The following is a 25,829-nucleotide window of genomic DNA, read 5'->3' as shown; positions in this document are numbered from 1 at the left end:
GGTTGGCAAGAAGTTTTTCTTGTAACATTTTAATGAGATGTATGTATAAGGTAAAAAAAGAAAATACATTTACAACTTATATTAACCCTCTCTCCCTAGCCCTACTTCCTGGTTTGGTTTTGTTCTTTTATTGGAACATTGTGGTTACATTATTTTTTTATAATGTTTTTCAGTAAAGGATCTTATCCATTTGCTTTTTGCTGTGAGAGAAGAAGAGTTGGGGCACCTGGGTGTCTCAGTCAGTTAAGCGTCCAACTCTTAATTTCAGCTCAGGTCATGATCTCATGGTCATGAGATTGAGCCCCACATTGGGCTCTGTACTTAGCAGGGGGTGTGCTTGAGATTCTCTCCCTTCCCTCCGCTCCTCCCCCCAGTCTCGCTTGCTCTCTCAAATACACAAATCTTTTTAAAAAAATGTTAAGAGTTGAGCTCTCTCACGTTTGTTTTCCCTTAACAATTCTAAATACGTACTCCAGCTTCCTTTTCTTGATCTCTCAGCTTCACACAGGGCTTCTTGAATTCCTGTAATGCTCGATGAGGTTATGAATTAAGAACACTCCCAGCCCTACTTTTATATCATGTCAGCCCTACTTTTATATTATCAAGCTTAATGACTTGTTTTCTTTTGCAGCCAATTTCAAGTCTCCGTCTTTTGTTTGGAAATTGACAGCAAAAGTTGAAAATTTATTTGGAGTATACTGCGTATCTACAAATAAATTTCAGTGCAAAGCCAAGTATTGTACTGGGATTGCATTTCCTAAGAATCCATGTTATGTTTCCATTTTATACAAATGAGACTATTTCTAGTGTTGCAATTATATGGAATCTCCTTTCTTGTTCTCCTGTCACTTGCTCAAAATTTGCTTTATATATGAACTATCTTATATAGTTTTTGCTTTTTCTGGGCTTTCCAAGGTTTGGGTTTTGTTTGTTTGTTTTTTCCCTTTCTTAAGTGAAGAAATTTTCTTCATCATGTCGACAATTAAATCTAGCTCTTTTACTTATTCTGGTAGCTATAGCTGGTAATTTATTCTGTTCCATTTTTTAAAAGCATTAGATTTAGAACCTAATTTCTTAGTTGAACTGATTACATGCCAGGTGTTTTGTACAGCTCCATTCTGGAATTTTTTTTTCAAAGGAATACTGGCTGTTTACATTATTTCATATATCCCATGTCTTCCTGAGAAGTATTCGTTCTCATTTTTCTCATATACATCTTTAGTTAACTACCACAGAAAGGCAACATGAGAGGTAGATTTTATGTATGAGAATGACTTTATTTTGTACTTTCTCTTGTTGACTTTCTCTAGTCTGGTAGATCTAGAATTCTAGATTGAAGATAATTTTTCAGAACTTTGAAGACATTGAGTACCTTTGAGACCATCCATTGTTGCTGATGGGAAGATGAATGCATTCTAGTTCTTTATTTCTGTGTTTTTCTTTCTGAATGTTCTTAGGATCTTTCCTTGGTCTCTGTTGCAAGAATGTCTCAAGATGCATGTCTTTTATTATTCATTTGCTTATTATGCTGAGCACTTGTGAGACCTTTTGAATCTGAAAATTCATTTCTTTTTAAGCTCTGGGTTATATACTTCTATCTGTCATAACATTGATCATTTTTCTCTTTTAATGAAACTCATTATTATTGATTTAGGATCTTCTGTTATTTTTCTCCTACTGTTTTTCTCAAGTTTTGTATCTTTTCCTTTTTCTGTAAGTTTATGGAGATGCCTGGCTCTGTTTTACCCCTTCTGGATTTTTTTGAACGTTTTATGTTTAATTTCCAAGAGTATTTATTTTTTATTTTTCTAGAGAGAAAGAGACAGAGAGAATGAGGGTGGGGAGGGGCAGAGGGAGAGAAAAAGAATCCCAAGCAGGCTCTATGCCCAGTACAGAGCCTAATGCGGAGCTTGACCCCACGGCCCTGAGATCATGACCCTGGCTGAAATCAAGAGTCAGATGCTCAGCCAACCGACTGAGCCACCCAGGTGCCCCTCCAAGAGTGTTTTCAAATTTTACTGCTTTTTTACAATTTCATACTGTTGTTTTATGGATACAAAATCTTGAATCTCTTTAGAGATACCAAGTTTTATTTCTATTTTTAAATTATTTGTTCCTTAAATTATCTCTTTTTTAGGAGGAGGTCGGTTTTATTTTGCTTTTCGGGTCTTTTTCCTCCAACCCATTTTTTTCTTGCATAAGAAGTCTCATTGGGAACTTCGTGTTTGTGGCTGGCTTATTGAGTGTCAGGCTTCAGTTGAGTGTTAATCAAGATCCTGGTCTTGTTCCCAGAGTCTGGGGGAGTCATAAGTGCCATCATGGGGTGGGGGCTTAACACATTGCACCCATACTCACTGCTCGAGGTCTCAGGAAATTCATCTCTCCCCACCCCCTCCTTTCCTTCCTCTTTTTCTTTTTTTCTTCCTAGCACAAAGTTAGATAATTGTCATTGGTTCGTGACAGATTATCCTTACTCAGTTTCTTTATGGAAGAGTCTATAAAATAGAATCTGCTTGTTTTTGCTTGTCTGCTCACTTGAAGCCTGAAGGCTCTGTGTTCTGTGGGACATTTGGTTTCTTTGTTCTTCTCTTTTCTCATAATTTGTTGAAATCTCTTTTCTGCTACTAGTTCTTCTATTCTCCTTGCAGTATTGCGTTTTTAATTATTATCATTTTATTAGTCTTGGTTGGAAGCTTGTGCTCAATTGATGTTTCCTCTGCCTGAGGAACGATTCAGGCCAGCCTTAGTGGCCAGCTGTGGTGCCTGGAGCACTGGCCATGATCTGACATAGGTCCTGTTTTTCAGAGCTTCCTTAATAGTTGCTAAGGAGTTTCAATATACCCTAGTGCCACCTTAGACTCGTTATGGTGGCTGACTTGGGATAATAAAGGTACTGTCTCGGGATGGTAAATTCCCCCATGTTCCTTGTGGTTTCATGGGACTTCATTGCCTACACTGGTAACCCAGGAAGCTCATGACAGGAGATCCAGACTTGATGATCTTGGTATTGTGCTCTAGGTATTCTAGCTGTCATAGTTTGGTCTGAAGCACTGGCATTACCTGTATGCTTGTTAGAGATAAAGGACCTCATCCCAGACGTAGGGAGTCAGGATCTGCATTTTAACAAGGCCCCCACATTCAAGTATGAAAAACACTGATGTAGATCTTGGTCAGTTATGATTTCATGTGTGATTGGAACTGTCCTGTTAGTCATTTTCCCAGTGGAAATCACTATATTGAGATGTGTTGCCAGATATGCTTGCCCATTGATTTTTAGATTTTCCCTTGAATTGGGTGAGAGCTGCTGGTAATCTATCGTAGATACCAAAACTTTTGCTATACCTTAATGTGGTTATCCTTGCACAGAAGAATGGAGGAATTTGGAAAGCATGTGTTGCTGAATAGTTCCAGTTCCATGGGTTGTCAGAATGATGAACTTTTGAGTGTGTCTCTAGTGAGAGTGACCATCTAACCAAATCTCTCTTCTATTTATGTACTGTGTATCTAAGTGGGTGTTGTATGTATGTTGCCAGTAGCTCCCCATCACCACTCCATGCTTTCTGGACTTGTAAGGAGGGTTATCCTGTATCAGAGTTTCTTTGACCCTTTCTTATTCCTGGCCAAAAGCAACTTACGTTGCTTGCCTACTGCTAATAGTTGCCCCATCTCACCTCACTTATCCCTATTACATATCTTCAGGGTGTGAAACTTGGCCACCAAGACACCTTCACTGTACTGGGATGGCAAATGCATTTGTCACTGAGAACCTTGGATATAGAGAATCTTTCTCTATCTCTTCCCATAATGTTGAGGGTCACTTTCTTTCCTAGAGCCACTTAATGTTGGAGAATCTCTTATTTATGGATGGTGAGCCCAGCTGAACCACTGCTATGATGGCATTTATTAGGAGTTTCCCAGTGTGGCTTTGTTAGCTTAAGGGAGCTCCTCAGATTTTTTTTTTTTAATGTTTGTTTTTTGATAACTGTCTTCTCTTGATATTTTTATCTCTGCGTTTTTCCATACCAAGTTCTGGGTGAATTCCTCAATGCTGCCTGGTTTTTATTCCCAAAACTGTATATTTCCAGGATTCAGAATTTATTTGTTTTCCTGTTCTCTTCTAAACTTGTTTATAGCTGTGAGTCTTGATTATTTTAATCACCTGATTTTTAAAATAATGGATGTAACTTTTCTTTACTCTTTTGAAAGCATAGTACATGTACTAACTTCAAAGTTCTTTTCTGTTGCTCTGTCATTTCTACTTTTCTGGGAGAATATTCTCTCATTCCCTGCTATTTTATACGCTTTGAAATTTTAATTTACACAGTCATTGTGAGTGCAGGTTTATTGTTTTGTTATTTTTGTTTTTATCCACTCCACTTTCTTCCTCCCTGTGGTTTGGCAGGTACCACCCCTCTCCCGGCCCCAGTTCAAAACCAGGTGCTAATCTTAGTAGTTCATGCCTTCTGTCCTGCCAAGATTTTATCGACCCCTTTTCCTAGCTGACTTCGCTTAGCTTTATTTTTGGTTTTGGAGTTATGCGTGTTCTTTCTTGTGACCCTTGCAAGCAGCTCCATAAACAGTGGTCACAGTATTTTTTAAGCATTTTTGAGGGGGAGGAAGAGGGCTGTTTCAGCGGCTCATTTCACATGGGAAGACTGATTTTAATTAATCTCTTGCCTAGTATGTGTTTTCTGTTCCTATTTCCACATCAGAATGTAATCTCCACCTGGCAGATGGTTTCTTCTTTTAATTGAGATATAGTTGATATATAACATTGTATTAGTTTCAAGCATGCAACAAAATGGTTAGTTATATGTATATATTGTAGAATGATCACCACAGTAAGTCTGGTTACATCCATCACCATGCATGGTTACAAAAACCTTTTTTTTCTGACACAGCTGGTTTGTGATCCAAGAGCACATAAGACTTTTGATTTCAGCCGTCACTATCCCTTCTGTTTTGCATCCTTAACATCTTATGTTGTCTTCCTTTTAAATGGTTCAGTCTTTAGATTTTTGTAAAAATTGATTTTGTCTATCACTGTTATGTATTTGCAGGTGGGATCTGGGAGAAGGGAGTTTCTGCATGAATTTGTCCCACTCTCCTGAGCAGAATTACTTAAATTATTATTTTAGAAACGTAACTCCCTGGTGTTCCTGAGGTTTACTGAAAGGGGAAACTACAATTAGGAAACCAGTCAGGGTTACTTCAGTAGACTCAGAGGAGAGGGGAGGAGATGGGTTTGACAGATTGGGCTGGTGGCAGGGCTCACTATCATGCTGAAGAAATATGGAGGAGCCAGTAGCACAGCAGGGCAGCAGTGGCATGAAGTATTTTATTACGTTTTGAATGTCGTGAGACTGAGAAGATTTTTGTGACTGCTAGTTTAAAATAGTAAGCTATATTTGTGACTGCTAGTTAAAAATAGTAAGCATTTGGGGGTGAAAGAAATAGAGGCTGTACATCTGTATCTTAGTATCATTGGTGTATGTGTATGGATGTGAATGAAATTACTCAGAGAGTCCAGTCCAAGAAGAAAGGCTCTGATGATGGAACTCAGGGGAACCATCATCATTTATAGGTGGTAAGCAAAGGGAGAGAAATCAGCAAACCAGACTACAGAGGAAGTGTCAGGGAGGAAGCAGAGAGACCACAAGAGAGTCTTCCCAAGTGACAGAGTTGTCATCGGCGTTGGGCTCTGCAGAGAATCTTCCCGTATATCGCCTCAGATTCACTTCTCCCGACCTCCTATCTTACAGCAAGTGGTCGCTTTTCTGTTCATAGAGTTGCTGTTTTCTTCATTCTCCGGTTGAGTTCGTAGGTGTCCAGAATGGTTTGATGTCTATCTAGCTGGCTTCCTGGGACCAAACGAAATTTTAAGTCTCCTACTCCTCTGCCATCCTGGACCCTCTCAAGGGTCTGCTGAGAATCAAATAAGAGAAAGACTGAGTGTCCATTGGAGGTCGTAGAAACCAGATTATAGGGGATTCTAGGGGATTATTGGAGATGATGAAGGGAAGGAGAGAGGTTCATAGTTGCAAGGCAATCAGGAGAGAAGTATTTGTTTATATTTTTGCCTTTTCATTTTTGTTTTGCTTTGTAGGTTGAGGAATACTTAGGTCAGAATCTTGTATGGTCAAATTTTTTATTTGGTTGCACTGATTTAGTCTCTTTCTCTCTTGCTCTCTCTTTTTGGCACTGTTTCGGTCTCTAACAGACATTCTTTTTCCATAAGGTACCCTGATTTTCATTTTTAGAGCATTTATGACTGCTCTTTGATTTTACTTTTCCATATAACTTAAATATACTTTCTTCTTAAGGTCATCCTAAGTCATTTTTAAAGCTCAGTATTTGGAAATGATAATTATTCAGTGGACAACTAAGGTGGTATAAAAGGAAAATACTAGCAATATTACCAGTTTTTCCTCATTTCATTTTTCGTTCCTGCCTATTTGGGGCAGTTTTAAGTCCACAAACCCAGTAAGTCTTTCAGAAACTAAACAGGTGCTTCCTGATGCTCAGCAGGTGCTTTAAGAAAGATCTCAGGTTACCTGGTAAATTATGCAACCATTTATAAATGCTGTGAACTTTTGCAGTTAAGTAGTATTTTGTAATAGATTATCCAGCTTTATTAATTTATTTTTTAAATTGGCATAGTTTGGCACTGTGACAATAATGCACTTAGTGTTCTAAAATTGGTAATGCATCTCCTTAAACACTTATTTCCAAGAGTAGGGATAGCCATAGACATAGAGGGCAGCCTACCCAGTGTGTTGGTAAAGAGCCTCATGGTTTTTCCTGACCTAAAAATAGCATCTCCACTGACACTCTCACTTTCCTAGACCTAAGCTGAAATCTTACTATTAGTATTTCTTAACAGGTTAATATAAATACCTCTGTTTCTAGTTGTTTCAGATAAGAGAGCACAGGCTTATATTTTAGATAACTTGACCAAGATCACATAGTTAGTAATGGAGCTAGGATGTAAATCATGTCGGTCTGGCTCTGTCTTATATTCTTAACAAATCTCTGTATTATCTTAGAAGTAGTAAGTAGGAGAATTTTTTCTTTGCTTCTATCTCCCCAGTCTCTTTCTTTTCTCTGGTATTTTTTTCTAGGATCCTTTATCATTTTCTCCCTCCTTTTTATACATTTGTAAAACAAAGAGCATAAAAATAATTGGGTTGATTGTAGAAAAGTTCTCTGAACAAAAATGAAAATAAAGTACTACAATTGATATCAAAGAGTAAAAGGGATTTTTATTTTTTCTGAAAGGATATATGAGTGCTCTTTTTTTTTTCAAGATTTTATTTATTTATTTGTCAGAGAAAAACACAGCAAGAAAGGGAACACAAGCAAGGAGTGGGAGAGGGAGAAAGAGGTGACTTCTCATTGAGCAGGGAGCCCAATGTGGGGCTCCATCCCAGGACTCTGGGATCATGACGTGAGCTAAAGGCAGATGCTTAGCAGCTGAGCCACCCAGGCACCCCTGAAAGGGATTTTTAAATGAGAAATGAAAACACAGTCAGATCGACTCCACAAGATAGAAACAGCCACTTCTTTATAGGAAAAGATGGCTGAAAAGGACAAACATCTAAAAGAAAGTCACAGTATGAAGAATTTTTAGACAGTAAAGAAATTTTAAGAAGAAAGAAGATAGGGTTGAACAGACAGCAGTATTTATGTTGTATGTCCTATGACAGTAAAACATATGCCCATTCATGAAGCTTTTATGAATGCCAATTTTTCCTTAAAAAGATTGTAGGAAGAGAGAGTTAGAGGCCAAGAACACCAGTGTAATAAGCTTCTGTATTTTATTGAAGGTTAATGTTCAAGACATGGTTATCAGCGAGTATAAGACTCTTGAGACCGTAAAATGAAAATCCATTTTATTTTTTTATACCTTTTGTACTGTATATAGTCAGACCCCTGGAAACACATTCATTGTTGACATTGTATACTAATTCTGTAACTATTTATTATAATTGCAGATTTATCTAAGTGGATTTCTTCCAAAGCATGATGCAGACCACTCTTTAACAAGTCTTTCAACGCCAGAAAGGAGTTTTATCTTTATAAACCAACGACCAATACATCAAAAAGACATATTAAAGGTAATCTATTTTAGAAAAAAAAAGTATTACTTGGATCAGAAATAAAAGCTAGCTCTATCATTTGTCAACTTGTTGTAAGAACTCCTTCAAGGATTTGCTCTAAAATAAGGAGAAGGAGATAAACAGATACTCTAGTATTTATTAAGCATTGTGCTAGGTGTCTTACATACATAGGACTTCGCAACAATTCTGTGATGAATTATTATCCTTATTTATAGTGAAGAAACTGGAGTATTAGTGACTAAGAAGTTAGTGACTAAGAAGCCCATTATAGCCAGAAAGCAACAGTCTGGATTTGAACCCTGGACTTTGAAAACATCCATGACTCTCTGATCTTTTAACCGTGAAGCCAGGTGCACTGGAGAGTTGTACTTCTTAATGAATGTTGGTGCTTCATGTAAGTTCAAGGCCTTCAAATGAGTATTACCATTTAGATACTGCTTTTCCTCATTAGCAGTTACATCCACTCGGTTTCTCAGCAGACTATACTTTTTTGGTTTTAATTAAGGACGTCAGTACTATCTTTACGTGGTATTTTTATCTTTTCTTTATTACATTTATTTCTAGTTAATCCGACATCATTACAATCTGAAGTGCCTAAAGGAACCTACTCGTTTGTATCCCATTTTCTTTCTGAAAATTGATGTTCCTACAGCTGATGTGGACGTAAATTTAACACCAGATAAAAGTCAAGTATTATTACAGAATAAGGTAAATTTGGGGATAGTTGGTTTTTTTTATTTATGTTATTTACAAACTTACGCAGTCCTAACCATTTTCACATGGGAAAGTTGCTTATTTATACATATTTTTAAATATTTTACATCTTGCCTATTTATTATCTTTTGTAATTTTCCCTAACATTTGTTAATTTATGTTTTTAGGAATCTGTTTTAATTGCTCTTGAAAATCTGATGACGACTTGTTATGGATCACTACCTAGTACAAATTCTTACGAAAATAATAAAACAGATGTTTCCTCAGCTGACATGGTTGTTAGTAATACAACAGAAACAGATGTACTTTTTAATAAGATGGAATCATCTGGAAATAATTATCCAAATGTTGATACTTCAGCCATTCCTTTCCAAAATGATGTGCATAATGATAAATCTGGGAAAAACACTAATTATTGTTTAAATCATCAGATACATGTTGATGGCCACTATGATGATCATTTTAATAGTGAAAATTCTAACATTGGTAGAAACAGTAGAAATACATTTCAAGAGATCCCAGTGAATAATTTATCTTGTGAGGATGTCCGGAAGGAATGTAGTGAGACTTGTTTTGTAGGTTCCGTTAAGCATACCCAATCAGAAAATGGCAATAAAAACAATAGCGCTGGGAGTGGGAAAAATGAGGAAGCAGCAGTTCCTGAGAAGTCTTTGGAAATCTGTGCAGATGACTGGAGCAAGGGAAATGCACTTAAAAATTCAATGGGAGAAAACATTGAACCTGTGAAAATTTTAGTGCCTCAAGAAAGTTCAGCATGTGAACTCAATAATAATGCTTATCCAAGCCCTGAACAAAAGAATCTCAGTGAAGGTTCCTGTAACAAAAAATCAAATGTGGTAGATAACAAATCTGGACAGCTTACAGCCTATGATTTAATTAGCAATCGGGTAATCAGAAAACCCATGTCAGCAAGCGCCCTTTTTATTCAAGATCATCGTGCTCAGTTTCTCACAGAAAATTCTAAGACCAATTTGGAGGATACAACAGTACAAATTGAAGAACTGTGGAAGACATTGAGTGAAGAGGAGAAACTGAAGTAAGTTTCCAGAGCTTGCTTGTGACCTGCTGCTCGGATATTTCCATTCTATATGACTCACTGGGTTGTTTAACTTCTTATTTATGGAAAACCAGAATGGAAAATGCCTTTTGGTTTGGCTAGAGTACCTTTTTGGCATCACTTTTTTAAATTTAGAGGTTTTTAGTGTTTTATTTTTTATTTTTTGGGTTTTTTTGTTTTTGGTACAGGCCTTCACTACTTACTATTAAAATTTGAAGTTAAAGGTTTTTCCATGCTTCTTAATTTAAAAGTATATTTTCTTCTTTTTTTTTTATCTTAAGTTAAAGAATCGTTCTATGACAGGACTTTCTCTTTTTTAAGCTTATGCATTAGAAGAGTTACAACAGTGGTAGTTTTAAGAAATATCTTGACTATTCCCTTTTTTAAATTGGTCTCCAAAATATGTAACACAAAATGAAAATTACAGTATTTTTACAGATTCAATTTAGTGGAATCTATACTGTCCCTATTCAGTATAAACTGAAGGCTTCCTCTAAAATCTTTTATTTATTTGTTGGCAACTTATAAACTATGGTGGGGTGTTTTGGTAGGTCAATAGGTGGTTTGATCTATCTTTGATGAAAAGAACTTCTTATTACTTGCCATTTTTAGACTAGATCTAAATAAATATTATAAACTAATACGATGAGTGTTTATAGTTGACTTAGGGCACTTACTGTAAATACAGAGAAGTATGTCTTGAGTGATCCAGCCCACCAGAAAATGAAACAGTGGAATTATACTTCCAACCATATATTATGTATGGTATCTCAATAATGTGGTAAATATCTTGAAGAAAATTTAAACATAACTTATCATTCAGAGTTTTTATTTGATGACAAACATGGACACTTGACCGATTTTTTTTTTTTACTTTTTCATTAGCTTATTCAATCTTATAAAGACACCATCAATTTAAAATAATAATGACCACTATTTTGTATGTGGGAGTAAAATGCAACTTTCTTTTTTTTTTTTTTAATTTAAATTCAGTTAGCCAACATATAGTACATCCATTTGTTTTTTTTTTTTTAAGATTTTATTTATTTATTTGACAGACAGAGATCACAAGTAGGCAGAGAGGCAGGCAGAGAGAGAGGAGAAAGCAGGCTCTCCACGGAGCAGAGAGCCCGATGCGGGGCTCGATCCCAGGACCCTGGGATCATGACCTGAGCCGAAGGCAGAGGCCTTAACCCACTGAGCCACCCAGGTGCCCCAGTACATCCGTTTTTGATGTAATTTTCAGTGATTCATTAGTTGCATATAACACCCAGTGCTCATCACATCACGTGTCCCTATTAACACTGACAGGCAAAACCTCCATAAAATTAGCTTCTCTCTTTACTTCTTTCTTTCTTTCTTTCTTTCTTTCTTTCTTTCTTTTGGTGGGGAGGGTTGTGTTTTTTCTATTTTCAGGCATGCACAGAAATAGACAAAAGAGTACAGTGAACCCATCACCCTGTTTCATGAACCACCATGTCATGGTCAGTCTCATATTATCCATACCTCCATGCACTTCACTTCCCCTTTTTGCTATTACTATGCTGAAGTATATCCTAGGGTAATATCATCTATTTCATAAACATTTTGCTGTGTATCTGTAAAGAGTAAAAACATTCCTTCTTTAAATATAGCCATAATACAATCATCATAATTTTTTAAACAAGAATTCCTAATATCATCAGATATTCAGTGTTTTTTTTTTTTTAATTTTTTTATAAACATGTAATGTATTATTAGCCCCAGGGGTACAGTTCTGTGGATGAGCCAGGTTTACACACTTCACAGCACTCACCATAGCACATCCCCTCCCCAATGTCTGTGACCCCCCCTCCCCCAACCCCCCTCCCCTTGGCAACCCTCAGTTTGTTTTGTGAGTAAGAGTCTCTTATTAATACCAGTTTTTTTTTAAGTTTGTTTATTTGAATCTGGATGCAAATAAGGTTCACACCTTGTGATTATCTTTAGTTTTATCTAAATGGCATAGGCATTTTAAGATCAGTGCATTTAACTTTTAGTACAGCAAGTCCACGGAAGTTGAATTGTGTTGACCAGGGAGGTGATGTATTATCTGAGAAGGAGGGGAAAAAAGCATAAATGTTCCCCTCTCGTGGAAGGTAGGGACAGTGTGACAGCTTAAAAGATGGCTGTTCCCTCACAGCCTCACAACAGGTATTGTTCCAGCTGACTTTTGGGGAGCGTCAGCATTGTTTCTTCTTGTAGGCCCCAAGGTATCAGGGTACAGGATTATGGGTAATAGTCCCCATCTAAAAATTTGCTTATCATCAGGCAGTATTTGAGAATCCAAAGTTTTCTCCGTCTTACTGCCATAAGGTAAACAAAAGAGGCAGTGTTGGGCAAGAGCAGACCTCTGAAACCACACTGGGATTTTAACTCCAGTTTCTTTCTCTGCTGGCTTTTTTTAAAAATGTGTGGACTGTATCTCCTAGATTGTTGTGAGGATTAAATAAGATATTATGTGTTATGATGTAAGAAAAATGACTGGCACATTGTTCGTGATCTTAGAATTTTTAACCTGTGAAAAGAAAATTTCTATGTTGTGATTGACATTATTTTTCACTTGCTTAGTGAAGATTAAATTTAATTTGGAGGCCATAAATAGAAGAAAATATAAGTATTTTGGAATCAGAGAGCTTACTGTATGTCACAAAATATGTTAGAATCTTTGAGAGCCAGGGGTTTGGGGACCATGATGGCTGTGTCCAAAATTATGATCAGTGAGAAAGTGTAGCAAAAATGATATCACACTCAACAATCACACTAACCACCACTTTTCTGTAATATTTATCTTGGAATTCTTTCTGTGATCCTAAATTCTGTAGGAAATGCTAAGGGATGTCAGAGTAGACTCCTCTTCTGTGGATAATTACTCTTTCTCTCTGTACTCCCTTCTTTTGTACTCTCTTCTTTTCCTGTCCTTCCTGTTTTTTTCCCTTCTTCCTTCCTTTCATCTTTTCTCTTCCCTTCTCCTTTTCTTCTTTTCTTTCTGTTTCTTTCCCTTCCTTCTTCTTTGCCCTTCCCTTTCTCCTTTTCTTTCCTCTCCTCTACTCCTTTCTTTTTTTTCTTTCCTTTTTCTTTTCTTTTTTCTTTTCTTCTCCTTCCTCCCTCTCTCCCTCCTTCCTTCCCTCCCTCCCTCCCTCCCTCCCTTCCTTCCTTCCTTCCTTCTTTCCTTCCCTTCTTTCCTCCCTCCCTTTCTACCTGTCTTCAGTTAGGAAATATTTATTAAGGGCATTCTGTATACAAGGCCCTATGCATTCTAGCTAATCACTTCAGATATAGTAATAAACAAAATATACTTTCTCTACTTACAAATGATACAGTATAATGAGGAAAACACAAACAAAGTAATCATAGAGTACAATGAGTCAGTTTTAAAATAAATATAAAGAGTTATGAAAATACTTAGCAGTGGGCTTAATTTCATCTGTGAGACAGGAAATGATTTCCTAAGTAAAAATAATCAGAAAGGTATAGGGAGTTTCCTAAATAAAACAGCTAAAAGGAAAATAGTGTTATTGAGGAAATTAAAGTGCTCTCTGTAACAGGAACAGAATATGAGAGAGTCTGATAAGTTGAAGGAAAGCAGGCCAGATTATGTAAGATTCTGTAAACCATAACAAAGAATTTGAATAAGCCCTGGGATCAGGGTTTTTATGCTGAGAGCTTAGGACAGACTTCAGTGTGGGGAGTACTTCATTTTTTAGTTCTTATTTTCCAGATATTTTTCCTTTGCTTTGCTCCTTTCCTCTGATGGTTTAGAAGCCAGATTTAGGCCTCTGCTCTTGCCCACTGGGGTTTCAGTCAATTGATGTTAACGTGAACTTTTCATTTGCATACTATGAACATACTTCTACTTAAAATAAGAATAATATTGTAATTGGGGTATTAAAAATGGTAAATAAACTTTATAATTACATGTAATCTTTAGTCACAAAAGCATTTGATTTGATTACTGGTCAAATCAAAATTAATATTTTCCATTCAGGTTACTGAATCCCTTAATGACAGTAAGTCAAAGGTAGCAGCTGTTTTTACTTAACATTTGCTTAATCTTCCTTCGGACATAGCTTTTTATATTTCCCAAGGAACTAATTAAGTTGACTTCTTGAGTAAATCACAAGATTCGTACCATATGTGAAAATTTGCACATTGTAATTAATTACAAATGGTGACCTTCATCTTGAACTCATTTTTAACCGTAAGGGAAAAATCTTGAATTGGAATGTCCAAGAGCTAAAAATACTTACTTAAAGTACCTATTGAAAGGAAACTGTTGAAAATTATCTGTTTTATGTAGCTAATCCTGAATGTCAGATTCTAAATAGAAATGGGAAAAAATCATATACAAAATTATGAATATAGCCTGGTGGGTAACCAGAGAAGCATTTTTCATCTAGTTTACAGTGACACAAGGTCTTTTTTACATTCTTATCCAGCTAACATTTCTGTATTTAACAAACATACACTGAGTACAAACTACACAACATGATATGGTCTCTTGTCTTTTAGTCTCAATTTTAACATTTAATACAGTTCACCCCAAAAATGCCATTTTTATATCCTAACACATATCTATATAAATTTCTCCTTAAAAATGTTTCATGTATATTAGCTACAATAGAATTTAGCCAGTTTCTTGAGTTACTTAAGATTAGAAAGAGCATTAATTCTTCAGTCTCAAACTTAAAACTGCGTTTGAAAACTTTTTTTAGTAAAGTTACTTAATTACCAGCCTTTAGTCAGTCATGTGCCTCATTCATTATAAGATGTGTTCTTTGATGTACAATGATAACAAATGTTTATAATTATTTACTGTAGTGCCAAGCATTATTCTAAGTACTTGAAACATTTTAACTCATTTTATTGCTCATATCAAAACTTAGAAGTAGATGTAGATTATCTATAATGAATGATTATCCTGAGACACAGAAAAGTTAAATAATTTTTGTGGATTTACAGAGCTTCTAAGTGGCAGCACCAGACCAGTCAGTCAGTCTCCAGGGTCTGTGCTCTTACCACTACAATTTACTGAACACCTAAGAGTAGTTTTCAGTTTTCGGAGTGCTTTAGAATTATCCATAGAGCCTTTTAAAAAGAGTATTGTTCAAACTCAATCTCGGCCTGGAGAATTTGAAAATTTAAGGATGGGATTCAGGCATCTCAATTTTTTAGAAACAGTTTCTATAACCACTATGCTAGACTGTCTTTGATTGGCTGTAGGAGTTTCATTAACCCAAAAGAAGAGATGTCTTGATTTTACCCAGGATAATTTTGAATTGTCTATTATCTTGTAACTTTGAAACTGAATTAAATTAAATAGTTTGGATGTATTGAGTTCTTTTTTTTTTAGTTTATTTTTTCACTGATGACTCTAAAATGAGAAATAAATAGCAACTGAAAAAGTTAATATTTAGCTATGAATCCATTACAGATTTAATCATAAAATCTTTATTTTGCATGTTATCATTAGAGTGACTTTATTTTTTTTTAAGATTTTATTTATCTGACAAAAGAGAGACAGCAAGAGAGGGAACACAAGCAGGGGGAGTGGGAGAGGGAGATGCAGACTCCCCACTAAGCAGGGAGCCCAATGCAAGGCTCTCAATCCCAGGACCCTGGAATCATGACCTGAGCCAAAGGCAGCCGCTTAACAACTGATCCACGCAGGCGTCCCTAGAGTAACTTTAGTTTTACCAGTGTCTGATTAGTAAATGGAGTATTGTGTACAAGTTTTCTTTTGTAGTGCTCAGGAAATTGTTTATTCCATGTTGATGTTACAGTAAATGTGTAAGGAACTCTTCAGATGTAGAATTAACTGTTTTATTTAGTTATTTCTTTATAAGTTTTTTCTTTATCTTTCTTTTTCTTTTTTTAGTGTTTGTGTTTTCAGTGCTTCCATAAATGGTTTTTGAAATTGGGTAAAATGTAGCATTGTGAAATACACAGATCTTAACTTTATATATAGTTCAACGCATTTTTATATGTGTACACCCATGTAACCACTGCCTCAAACAAAATACAGAATACTGAGCCTGGGTGGCTCAGTGGGTTGGGCCTCTGCCTTCAGCTCAGGTCATGATCTCAGGGTCCTGGGATTTGAGCCCGGCATCGGGCTCTCTGCTCAGCAGGAAGCCTGCTTCTCCCTCTCTCTCTGCCTGCTGCTCTGCCTACTTGTGATCTCTCTCTGTCAAATAAATAAATAAAATCTTAAAAAAAAAAATACAGAATACTTTAACCACCCCAGAAGGTTCACTTATGCCACTTATCAGCTAGCTTCCATACACAGCCACTGTTTTGACTTCCATCACTACTTCTCCTGTCCTTTGTGCAGTAGATGTCATATGTTTTATATCTACATACAATATAAAACTTTATTTATTTTTGTCTCGAGTTTTTATTTAAATTCCAGTTAGTTAACCTGTAGTGTAATATTAGTTTTAGGAGTAGAATTTCGTGATTCATCATTTACATACAACACCCACTGCTTATCACAGCAACTGCCCTCCTTAAAACCCATCACCTACTTAGCCCATCCTCCCACCCACCTTCCCTCCAGCAACCCTCAGTTTGTTCTATGTAGTTAGGAGGCTTTTTGATTTACCTCCTTCCCTTTTTTTTTTTTTCCTCCTATGTTCATTTGTTTTGTTTCTTAAATTCCATATGAGTGAAATCATATGGTTAAAATGCTATTTTAAAAAATTTTAAAGTTATCTTTCAAAGAAATGAGAATTTTTTTAAAAGATCCTTTTTTGCTATTTACCTACATAGTTACCATTTTGGTGCTTATCATTTTTTCCTGTAGATCACAGTTTCTATTGTGTCAACTCTTAATAGTGCATTTATGCTGGCGATGGATTCTAAGCTTTCTTTTATCCAAAAATGTCTATATCATCTTCATTTTTGAAGGACATTTTTGCTTTGTATCATTGGATTCTGTTGGCACTTAAAAAATGTAATTTGCTGCCGTCTGGCTCTACATTGCTTCTAATAAGTTATATCTATCATTTGTGGTATTCTTTTTTTGTAATGTCTTTTTTTTTCTCTCACTGCTTTCAAGGAATTTGTTTGTCTTTGTTTCTCAGCAGTTTGATCTAATGTATCAAGCTGTGGATTTCTTTGTATTTATCCTGTTCGGGTTCACTGACCTTGGATCTGTAAAATGTTTCATTTATCCAAATTGCCTAATTGTCATCAATGATTTTTTTCAAAATTTTTTTTCTTCACTTCCGCATTTTTTATCTGGGATTCCAACTACATTTTTATCTGGGATCCCAAATATGTTGGGTTGTTTGTTGTACCATAGGCCACGGAGATGTTTTCTTAATCCTCATTTTTCTCTCTTGTTTAGATTGAATAAGTTCTATTGCTCTGCCTTCAAGTTTGCCGACCCTTTCTTTTGCCATCTCTCATCTGCCGTTAAGCCTATTCAGGCTTTCTTTTTGACATTTTTCATCTCGGATTTTGTATTTTTTAGTTGTAGAATTTCCCTTTGGTTCTTTATTATAATGTCCCTTCCCCATTTACATTCCTTTTGGTTCTCTCATTAGGATAATCTTTTCTTTTAAGTCCTTAAATATTTATAAAAACTTATTTCAAAAATAACTTTTTTTTTTTTTTTTTGGCAAATTCCAACACCTGAGACATGTTGAGGTAGGTTTTTACTAACCAGTTTTTCTCTTGATCATTACTCACATTTTCCCATTTTATTGCTTGAATGATAACTTTTAATTGTTTAGTGGACATTGTGGGTGATGCATTGAAGAAACTCTAGATTCTGTTGTTTTCTGAAAAGTGTTGGTGTTTGTTCTGCAACCATTTAAGTTACTGACAGATCACACTGAGCTTGGAAGGCTGTTTTATACTTCCTTAGAGAGAGACTGTTTAAATTTTGCCCCCAACCCTGGGGCAGCTTTCCTAGTTCTAGGACATAGTTCTTCCCTTACCCTAGGATGTAGCCCTCATCCAGTTTTAATTTAAAGCGCAAAGCGTTTATTAAGCCATCTAATTATATAAAATTCAAACTCTAAATTCCATTTACTCTGCCATAGGTAGTCACTAAAATCTGTGTCTAGCTCATTGAACATCTACCAGGCTTCCACTTATGGAATTTTCTGGGATTTTTCTCCTTTCATTTCCAGTTGTTTTGGAAGCAAGGAACTCTGTTCTAGTTATTCAAGCTAGTAAGAGTGCAACTTTTATAATGTAATATTATGTGATATAAAAATAAATAATAAAAATTATTTAAATAAGAAACTTTTTCATGGGGCACCTGGGTGGCTCAGTCATTAAGCATTTGCCTTTGGCTAAGGTATTGATCCAGGGTCCTGGGATGGAGCCCCACATCTGGCTCCCTGCTCAGTGAGAAGCCTGCTTATCCCTCTCCCTCCTTGTGTTCCTTCCTTGTGTTCCCTCTCACTGTTTCTCTCTCTGTCAAATAAATAAAATCTTGAAAAAAAAGGGGGTTTTTTGGTTTTTTTGTTTTTGTTTTTGTTTTTCAAAAAGAATGCAGCTTATTGCTTGATTTTTTTTTCCCCCACTCCCCTTTAATGCTAGGAACTGCCCTTTGGGTAAAAGCTATATAAATATGGATCTCTTTTTAGAATGTTGAATCATTCCAATATCTGCCTATTTTTGGTTGCTTTTCCATGTCCATTTTAAATAGTTGATCTCTGTATTTTATTCAGAATTATAAGTTATGTAGGGAAGGTTAGTCCAATATAGGCTCCTTCATTATTATCAGACCTGGAACACCAGCTCTTTGTTTTTTATAAAATTTACTTCAGATGGCCAATACATTTCTGATTATGACCTCATTAGTTCTATTTTATCTTTATTCCCAGATACGAAGAGAAAGCTACTAAAGATTTGGAACGATACAATAAGCAAATCAAGAGAGCCATTGAACAGGAATCACAAACATCACTTAAGGATGGCAGAAAAAAGATAAAGCCCACCAATGCATGGAATTTGGCACAGAAGCACAAATTGAAAACTTCATTATCTAATCAGCCAAAACTTGATGAGCTCTTTCAGTCCCAAATTGAAAAAAAGAACCAAAACATTAAAATAGTTCAGATCCCCTTTTCTATGGAAAACTTAAAAAAAAATTTTGAGAAACATAAATTTGACTTAGAAGAGAAGGAGGAACTTTGCTTGCTCCACAATCTCAAGTTTCCTGATGCGTGGCTAATTACATCCAAAACAGAGGTAATGCTATTAAATCCTTACAGAGTGGAAGAAGCCCTGCTATTTAAAAGACTTATTGAGAATCATAAACTTCCTGCAGAGCCGCTGGAAAAGCCAATTATATTAACAGAGAGGTATGTTGAAATAATAGATTTCTTTTTTTAACTCTCAAAACATTTATCAATCCATACTAGATTAGAAATTCAAAGCAAAAGTTGGAAGTGTTTTCTGGTAGAGAAAAGTTTAAAGAAATCTTTTTTAAAGTTGATTTTCTAATCTTCAATGGAATTGTTTTTGAATAAGTAATTTTAGAATATTCTAGCTAGTTTACTTCTGCAGTTAGTAAATATCAGCCTCAATTCTCCTGTTCATAAGTGACTTGCCTAGGACAATTCTGAAGTTAGGTTACCATGACTCTGTCACTGTATACTTTACATTTCAAATATATACCAAAATAGAATTATACAATGAATGCCTTTATCAACAATTACCAAGATTTTGCCACATTTGTTTATTTGTCCTTTCAAATATATATATGTATATTATGCATACACACACACAGAGACATATTTTCTTTTTCTTTCCTAAATTTTTTAGCCAATTTCCACCCAAACATCTTTCGGTTTCTCTCTTAAAAATGACTTACCTAACCACAATGACTTTTTCCAATCTTACACAATATTAATTCCTTGAAAGTATACCTCATTGTCTCAACATGTCTTTTTTATAGTTTTTAAATTATTAAATTTAATTTGTATCTAAACAAGGTCCAGCTGTTACATTTTGTCTCTTAAATCTCTTCTAATATCACATCATTAACTTGTTGATACTGAGTTACTTGTTTTTTAGAATATCCTATTGTCTCAGTTTGTCCCTTTGCTTCCTCGTGGTTCCTTGTTTTTTCCTCTCCCATGTTTAAACAGAAGTTAACCCTGGAGGATTGAATAGATTTCGATTCTACTTTCTGGGGTGACTATTTAATAGGTTGTGCTATGTGCTTCTTGTTTCATCACATCAGAAGGCACTTGTCACTGGTTTCTGCCACTGACAGCTGCTCTCATACCTTAAAATTCCCTGTCAACCTTTCCGTCTAATGATTTCATCCATTGATGATTGTTGGCCTGAACTGATTTTATTATAGATTGCAAAATGGGGTATTTCCCTTTAATATCCTACATGAGCAAATTATTTTCTGTAAAAATGAATAGCTAACAGCTAACCTGTTAACATTTCCCTGTTTTTATATTTATTATTTCTTTCTTTGGTCTGACAGAGAAAAGAATCATACATATGAAAAGAGATAAAAGCCTGAAATTAGGGGCACCTGGGTGGCTCAGTGGGTTAAAGCCTCTGCCTTCGGCTCAGGTCATGATCCCAGGGTCCTGGGATAGAGCCCCGCATTGGGCTCTCTGCTCAGCCGGGAGCCCACTTCCTCCTCTCTCTCTCTCTGCCTGCCTCTCTGCCTATGACCTCTGTCTGTCAAATAAATAAATAAATAAAATCTTAAAAAAAAAAAAAAAAACCTGAAATTAGAAAGATACTGAAGGTTTGTTCTCTAGGACATGTCACTAGATAACTCTGTTTCAGAACTCCCAAGAATATATAAAAAAATCTTTTATAAAGTATATTAAAACTCTTTTTTCTTAAAAAGCCCTGCTACCAAATTATGATCAGTATTGCTTTGAACCTGTAGATCATATTGGGAGGAATTGCCATCTTAACAATACTGCATCTTCCAATCCCTGCACAGTGGTCTCCATTGATTTAAGTCTTCTTTAATTTCTCTCAGCAGTATTTTGTAGTTTTCAGTATAGAGGTATTTTTTTTGAAAAAATTTTTCCCAAATATTTTGGGTTTTGATGCTAATATAAGTGGGGTTATTTTTTAAATTTCATCATCTATTTATCTGCTCTTGATATATATATATATAAATACAATACAATTTTGTATTTTGAAAAAAAAAGAAAAATCCCTGTTACCAGAAGGAAAAAATAAGGCCAAGACACAGGAAAACATTTATCAGAGCTGTCTTTTTTTTTTTTTTTTTAAGATTTTATTTATTTATTTGACAGAGAGATCACAAGTAGGAAGAGAGGCAGGGAGAGAGAGAGGGGGAAGCAGGCTCTCTGCCAAAGGCAGAGGCTTAACCCACTGAGCCACCCAGGCGCCCCCAGAGCTGTCTTTTTAATTAAGACAGCAGTAATCACATTTACCTAAATCCAGCATCTTTCATAGTATTCTCTTTGAGATTGGCTTAGCAAACTGTCAAAGAATTAGAAAAAGAATTAATACAGATTTGGCCTGTATTAAACAGTTCAAAAATCTGATAGTACTTTCTGTTCTTCCCTTAAAAATAACTAGGGTATACCTGAAATTTTAAACGTGATTACTTCTCTAAATGGCTATTTGTGAATTTTCATTTATATTTTAAAAATCATTTTGTGCTTCTACAAATTAAACATTTTTAAAGATTTTTTTCCTTTATGATATTCTGTTATTCAAAAACATATACATTAAAAACTATTATTTGCGGGTTGCCTGGGTGGCTGAGTGAGTTTAACCTCTGCCTTTGGCCCAGGTCATGGTCTCCGGGTCCTGGGATCGAGCCCCGCATCGAGCTCTCTGCTTGGTGGGGAGCCTGCTTCCCCCTCTCTCTCTGCCTGCCTCTCTGCCTACTTCTGATCTCTCTCTCTCTCTCTGTTTGTCAAATACGTAAAACCTTTGAAAAAAAAAAATAAAAAACTATTATTTGGGACCCATACTAGCCTGATAATAAAGCTTTCTTAATTGAACACGGACAGCAACAAAACTGAATTCAAAATTGTTTTCACCCTTCTTCTGAAATGTGACATGCCCACCACAATTAATATAAGTTTTTCAAAACTGAGTGAAAGACAGGAATTATGAGTTGGGTTCAGTGTCCTTACTATGGTTCTAATGCAGATTGTGTCATTTATCTCTCAATGGCGTAACTTAGATCTCTATAAAATACAAAATAGGAGCTCAGTAATAACAACAACGGCCAATGTTTGTTGAGGATTTACCATATGACAGGAACTTTACTAAACCCTTTGATCTTAACAACAATTTATGATAGAATAATAATATAACAATGGCATTATTTATAGTTTTCACTTGTATTTTATAGAGAGAGCACAGTTTTTGATCTCACATTTAGTTCATAATGTTCTAAAAGATAGAAACTGTCTTTAGTATCCATTCTTCCTCCTTTCTGTATGCTGTATATAGTAGGTCTTCTAAGAGATATTAACGGAGATGTAAAAAAGTAGTTTCTCACAGGGCTCCTTACATCTTTGTATTTTGTTACGAATCATTTTTAAAGGGCCCTTGCATTAACTTTTTTCCATAAATCCTCTTACTTCATTTTACATATTTAATAAGTTAAAGGACCATAATTTCTTTTTCAGTCTTTTTAATGGATCTCATTATTTAGAGATTTTATGTAAAATGACCACAGACGATCAGAGATACAGTGGATCAGCTTACCTGTCCGATCCTCGTCTTACAGCAAATGGTTTCAAGATAAAATGGATACCAGGTATGACAATGTGGTTTACTATTTCCTGACTTAGAAAAAGAAGTTCCAGAAGTTTCATTTGGGTTTCATAATCCACATACCAGTATATTTTTGTATCACCAAAAGTACAGTGTCAGCTATGTAAAAACAATCGTATTTCAAAAAGGTAATCCCTGAAATGATGAAGCTTGGCATCCCTTTCAGTCTGTTACCTTGCATTTGTGTTTTCATAACTAATCGAGAAGTTTCATTGTAATTTTTGAAATCTTTGGCACAATATGCCTAGTGTGTTTAAAGTATTTAATACTCCTGGGGCGCCTGGGTGGCTCAGTGGGTCAAAGCCTCTGCCTTCAGCTCAGGTCATGATCCCAGGATCCTGGGATCAAGCCCCGCATCAGGCTCTCTGCTCGGCAGGGAGCCTGCTTCTTCCTCTCTCTGCCTGCCTCTCCGCCTCCTTGTGATGTCTGTCAAATAAATAAATAAATAAATAAGTAAATAAAGTACTTAATACTCCTTTGGATGATGAAAGAAATAAATGTGTAGTATATCGGAAAGGTCTAACAAAAATGGACGTCTCTTTTCCTGTTTTGCCAATTAGATTGGTAACATCAACAGTCTTACTATTTGGAGAGTGAATGATTTGATTCCATTGCTTTGCTAAAAAGACTGTGTAACACTATCTTCTCTGTATGGCAAGTCACTGGGTGGAGAGAAAAGTTAATTGTTCAGGGAAGCAGACTTCTGTTTTCCTGGTTGGTCCCTTCTCTATTCTTTCATAACTTTCATACTTAACTGTTTTCTGCTCTGCCTAGGCTGGTCTTGTCCTATTATTTTCCCTTTGTCTGGTCTCAAGGGTATCATGAAGAGTGATGCCACTGTTCACTCTCCTGCCTGCCACTAAACTTGTCATAACCAATATACAGAAAAAGTTCAACCGAAACAGTGTTGAAGATTTTTATAGGGATGTTTTATTTAGATATAAAAAGAAAATGAGTAAAAACAATTGTACGAAGCTATGAAATTAAGTATATACAGAAAATGGTTTGGTGCTCCAAACTTTAATTTTACCTACTTTTGCAATTTTAGGAACTTTTAAGAACTTTTAAGAACTGGACTTCTTACCTTAGCTATCTCAGATTTGGAGTGGCCTCAATGTTTTCTCATCATAACAACTAATAATTATCAAATAATTATAATGTGCAGGGCACTATTCTAAATATTAAATATATTAATATTAATTAATAGCTCTATGAAGTAGATTCTGTTGCTGTCTCCATTTTACAGATGGAAAAATCAAGACACAATGAAGTTGCTTAAGGATACCAGTTAGTAGTAGAACCAGGATTTCAACCCAAGTGCATTTACAGTCTAGCTTTTAACTAATTTGTTATATTGTTTCCTACAAAAATTGAGATAGATACTTCATAAAGTAGTTGTGAGCACTAGAGAGGTACTTAGGGAAATCAGTTAGCATAGTACTTGCCAGTGGTAGGTGTTTGGATATTCTCTTTTCTTCCCATCTTCTAGTACCCCTTTCTGTCATTGCTTTTAGTCCTCCCAGAAATCTTTCTTCCTCAAGACCCCTAGCATCTTTTTAATTTATTTGAAGTGTGAAACAAGGGGTGTGTTTGTGTGTAGGTTTGTGTGTAATAAGATATTTTTTTTCTTAAACTGTTTTTCTAACGAACTGTGTGGTATTGCTGGCAGGTGCCACTTTTTTTTTCATAAAAGATGGTATCACAGCAATTTTTTTTTAAAGTTAGAATAACTACTTCCCTGTCTTTTCTAAGAACATGTTTATGCTTTCAGCTCTTAGCTTGTGGGTAGTGTTTTTTATTTTTGTTCTTAAAGATTTTATTTACTTATTTGACAAGGAGAGAGCACACAGCAGGGGGAGCCATAGAGGGAGAGGGAGAAATAGGCTGTCTGCTGAGCAGGGAGCCCAATGCGGGGCTCTGTCCCAGGACCCTGGGATCGTGACCTTTGCCGAAGGCAGACGCCCAACAGACTGAGCCACCCAGGTACCCCGTGGGTAGTGTTCTTTAAGTCCTGTTGAATACTAGGTACTTTACAAGGCACCAGAGATATAAAAATGAGTAAGAGTCACCTGCAAACTGACTTGATTTGGTTGGAATTAATTTTCTTAGATTGTCATCAGTATTATTTATCTCAGCAGTAACAGATCAAATTTAAAACTCTGTTTTCCTCTTTTTTAAGCCTTTCTTTTCCTTCATTAATTTTTATGTCATGTTTTCTTAAAAACCATTTCTCCTCTTCATGAGTTTGTTTTCTTGGATGAACTTTGGATGAGCAGTTTGCCAGTTGTCACTAAACATCTTTGAATGATAAGGACATTTAAAAGAGAGGAGGAATACATCTGACTCTGAGGAAAAAGATTCTGAATGTGATCCTAAGAATTTTGCTCATTCACAGGATTAGTTTTTTGTTCTGCATCAATAAGAATTCTGTATTTTAAGAAAGTGAAAACTTGTCAAACCACTTACTCATTTTAAATATTTTCCCTGAAAATTGGGAAGCATTTCACAGAATCTTATGGAAAATTCTTAAAAGTTTATTGTTACGTGGTTCCAAATGTCTGTAAATTTCCCATATCAGAATTTTACAAACATGGTGATTAAAATATTTGCTCAATTTCCTCATCTACTGCCAAATACTATACCTATATCCACAAGTAATTCTGTGAAATGTGTATGATTTTCCAGGGCAAATCTAGTCACTATTAGACTCTCCAGTCTAATTGTTCTATAAAAGGTAAAGAACCAGCAATAGTGAAAAGTCTCTGGGCTAATATTTTTGTAATTTCCTTATCTATATATGCAAAAAGATGTGAACTATAATATTCTGCTTCTTCCTCTTTGCTTGTGTAAATCCTGTTTCAAGTCCCATTTAAGTTCCCCTGGTTGCTCAAACTCTTATTTTGTCTTCCTTGACCAAACTTTGTGTTTTACTCCTCAATGCATGATTATAGATCTTCTATTACTCTCCAGTTGTTTCCAGGGATGCCTTCTCTGTTTAGTGTACCACCATTGCATCTTCTCCAGGTCAAGAAAGTGATCTCTAACTGGAAACAGATTAAGGATAGGCTCACTCATGTCTCAGGACCTGAAACTCTTCAAGCCGTATCACTCCTCTTTTTTTATTCATCTGTTGA

General features: G+C 35.7%; 1 protein-coding gene across 4 annotated transcripts in view; it reads left to right on the top strand.

Moving 5' to 3' along the window:
- PMS1 (PMS1 homolog 1, mismatch repair system component) overlaps window positions 1–25,829 on the top strand; it is an 87,841-nt gene that overhangs the window by 57,300 nt on the left and 4,712 nt on the right. For all 4 annotated transcript variants that reach the window (XM_080798578.1, XM_080798580.1, XM_080798579.1 and 1 more), the window contains exons 8-12: window positions 7,995–8,117; window positions 8,685–8,828; window positions 9,002–9,891; window positions 18,774–19,253; window positions 22,548–22,678. In XM_080798578.1, the coding sequence (XP_080654704.1) occupies window positions 7,995–8,117; window positions 8,685–8,828; window positions 9,002–9,891; window positions 18,774–19,253; window positions 22,548–22,678 (1,768 nt within the window). The remainder of the gene's footprint in view (window positions 1–7,994; window positions 8,118–8,684; window positions 8,829–9,001; window positions 9,892–18,773; window positions 19,254–22,547; window positions 22,679–25,829) is intronic.

This window comes from Martes martes (assembly GCF_963455335.1).
Source record: "Martes martes genome assembly, chromosome: 3".
Lineage (NCBI taxonomy): Eukaryota > Metazoa > Chordata > Mammalia > Carnivora > Mustelidae > Martes > Martes martes.
Note: the sequence above shows the minus strand (reverse complement) of the source record. Positions and strands in the feature narration are given on the sequence as shown.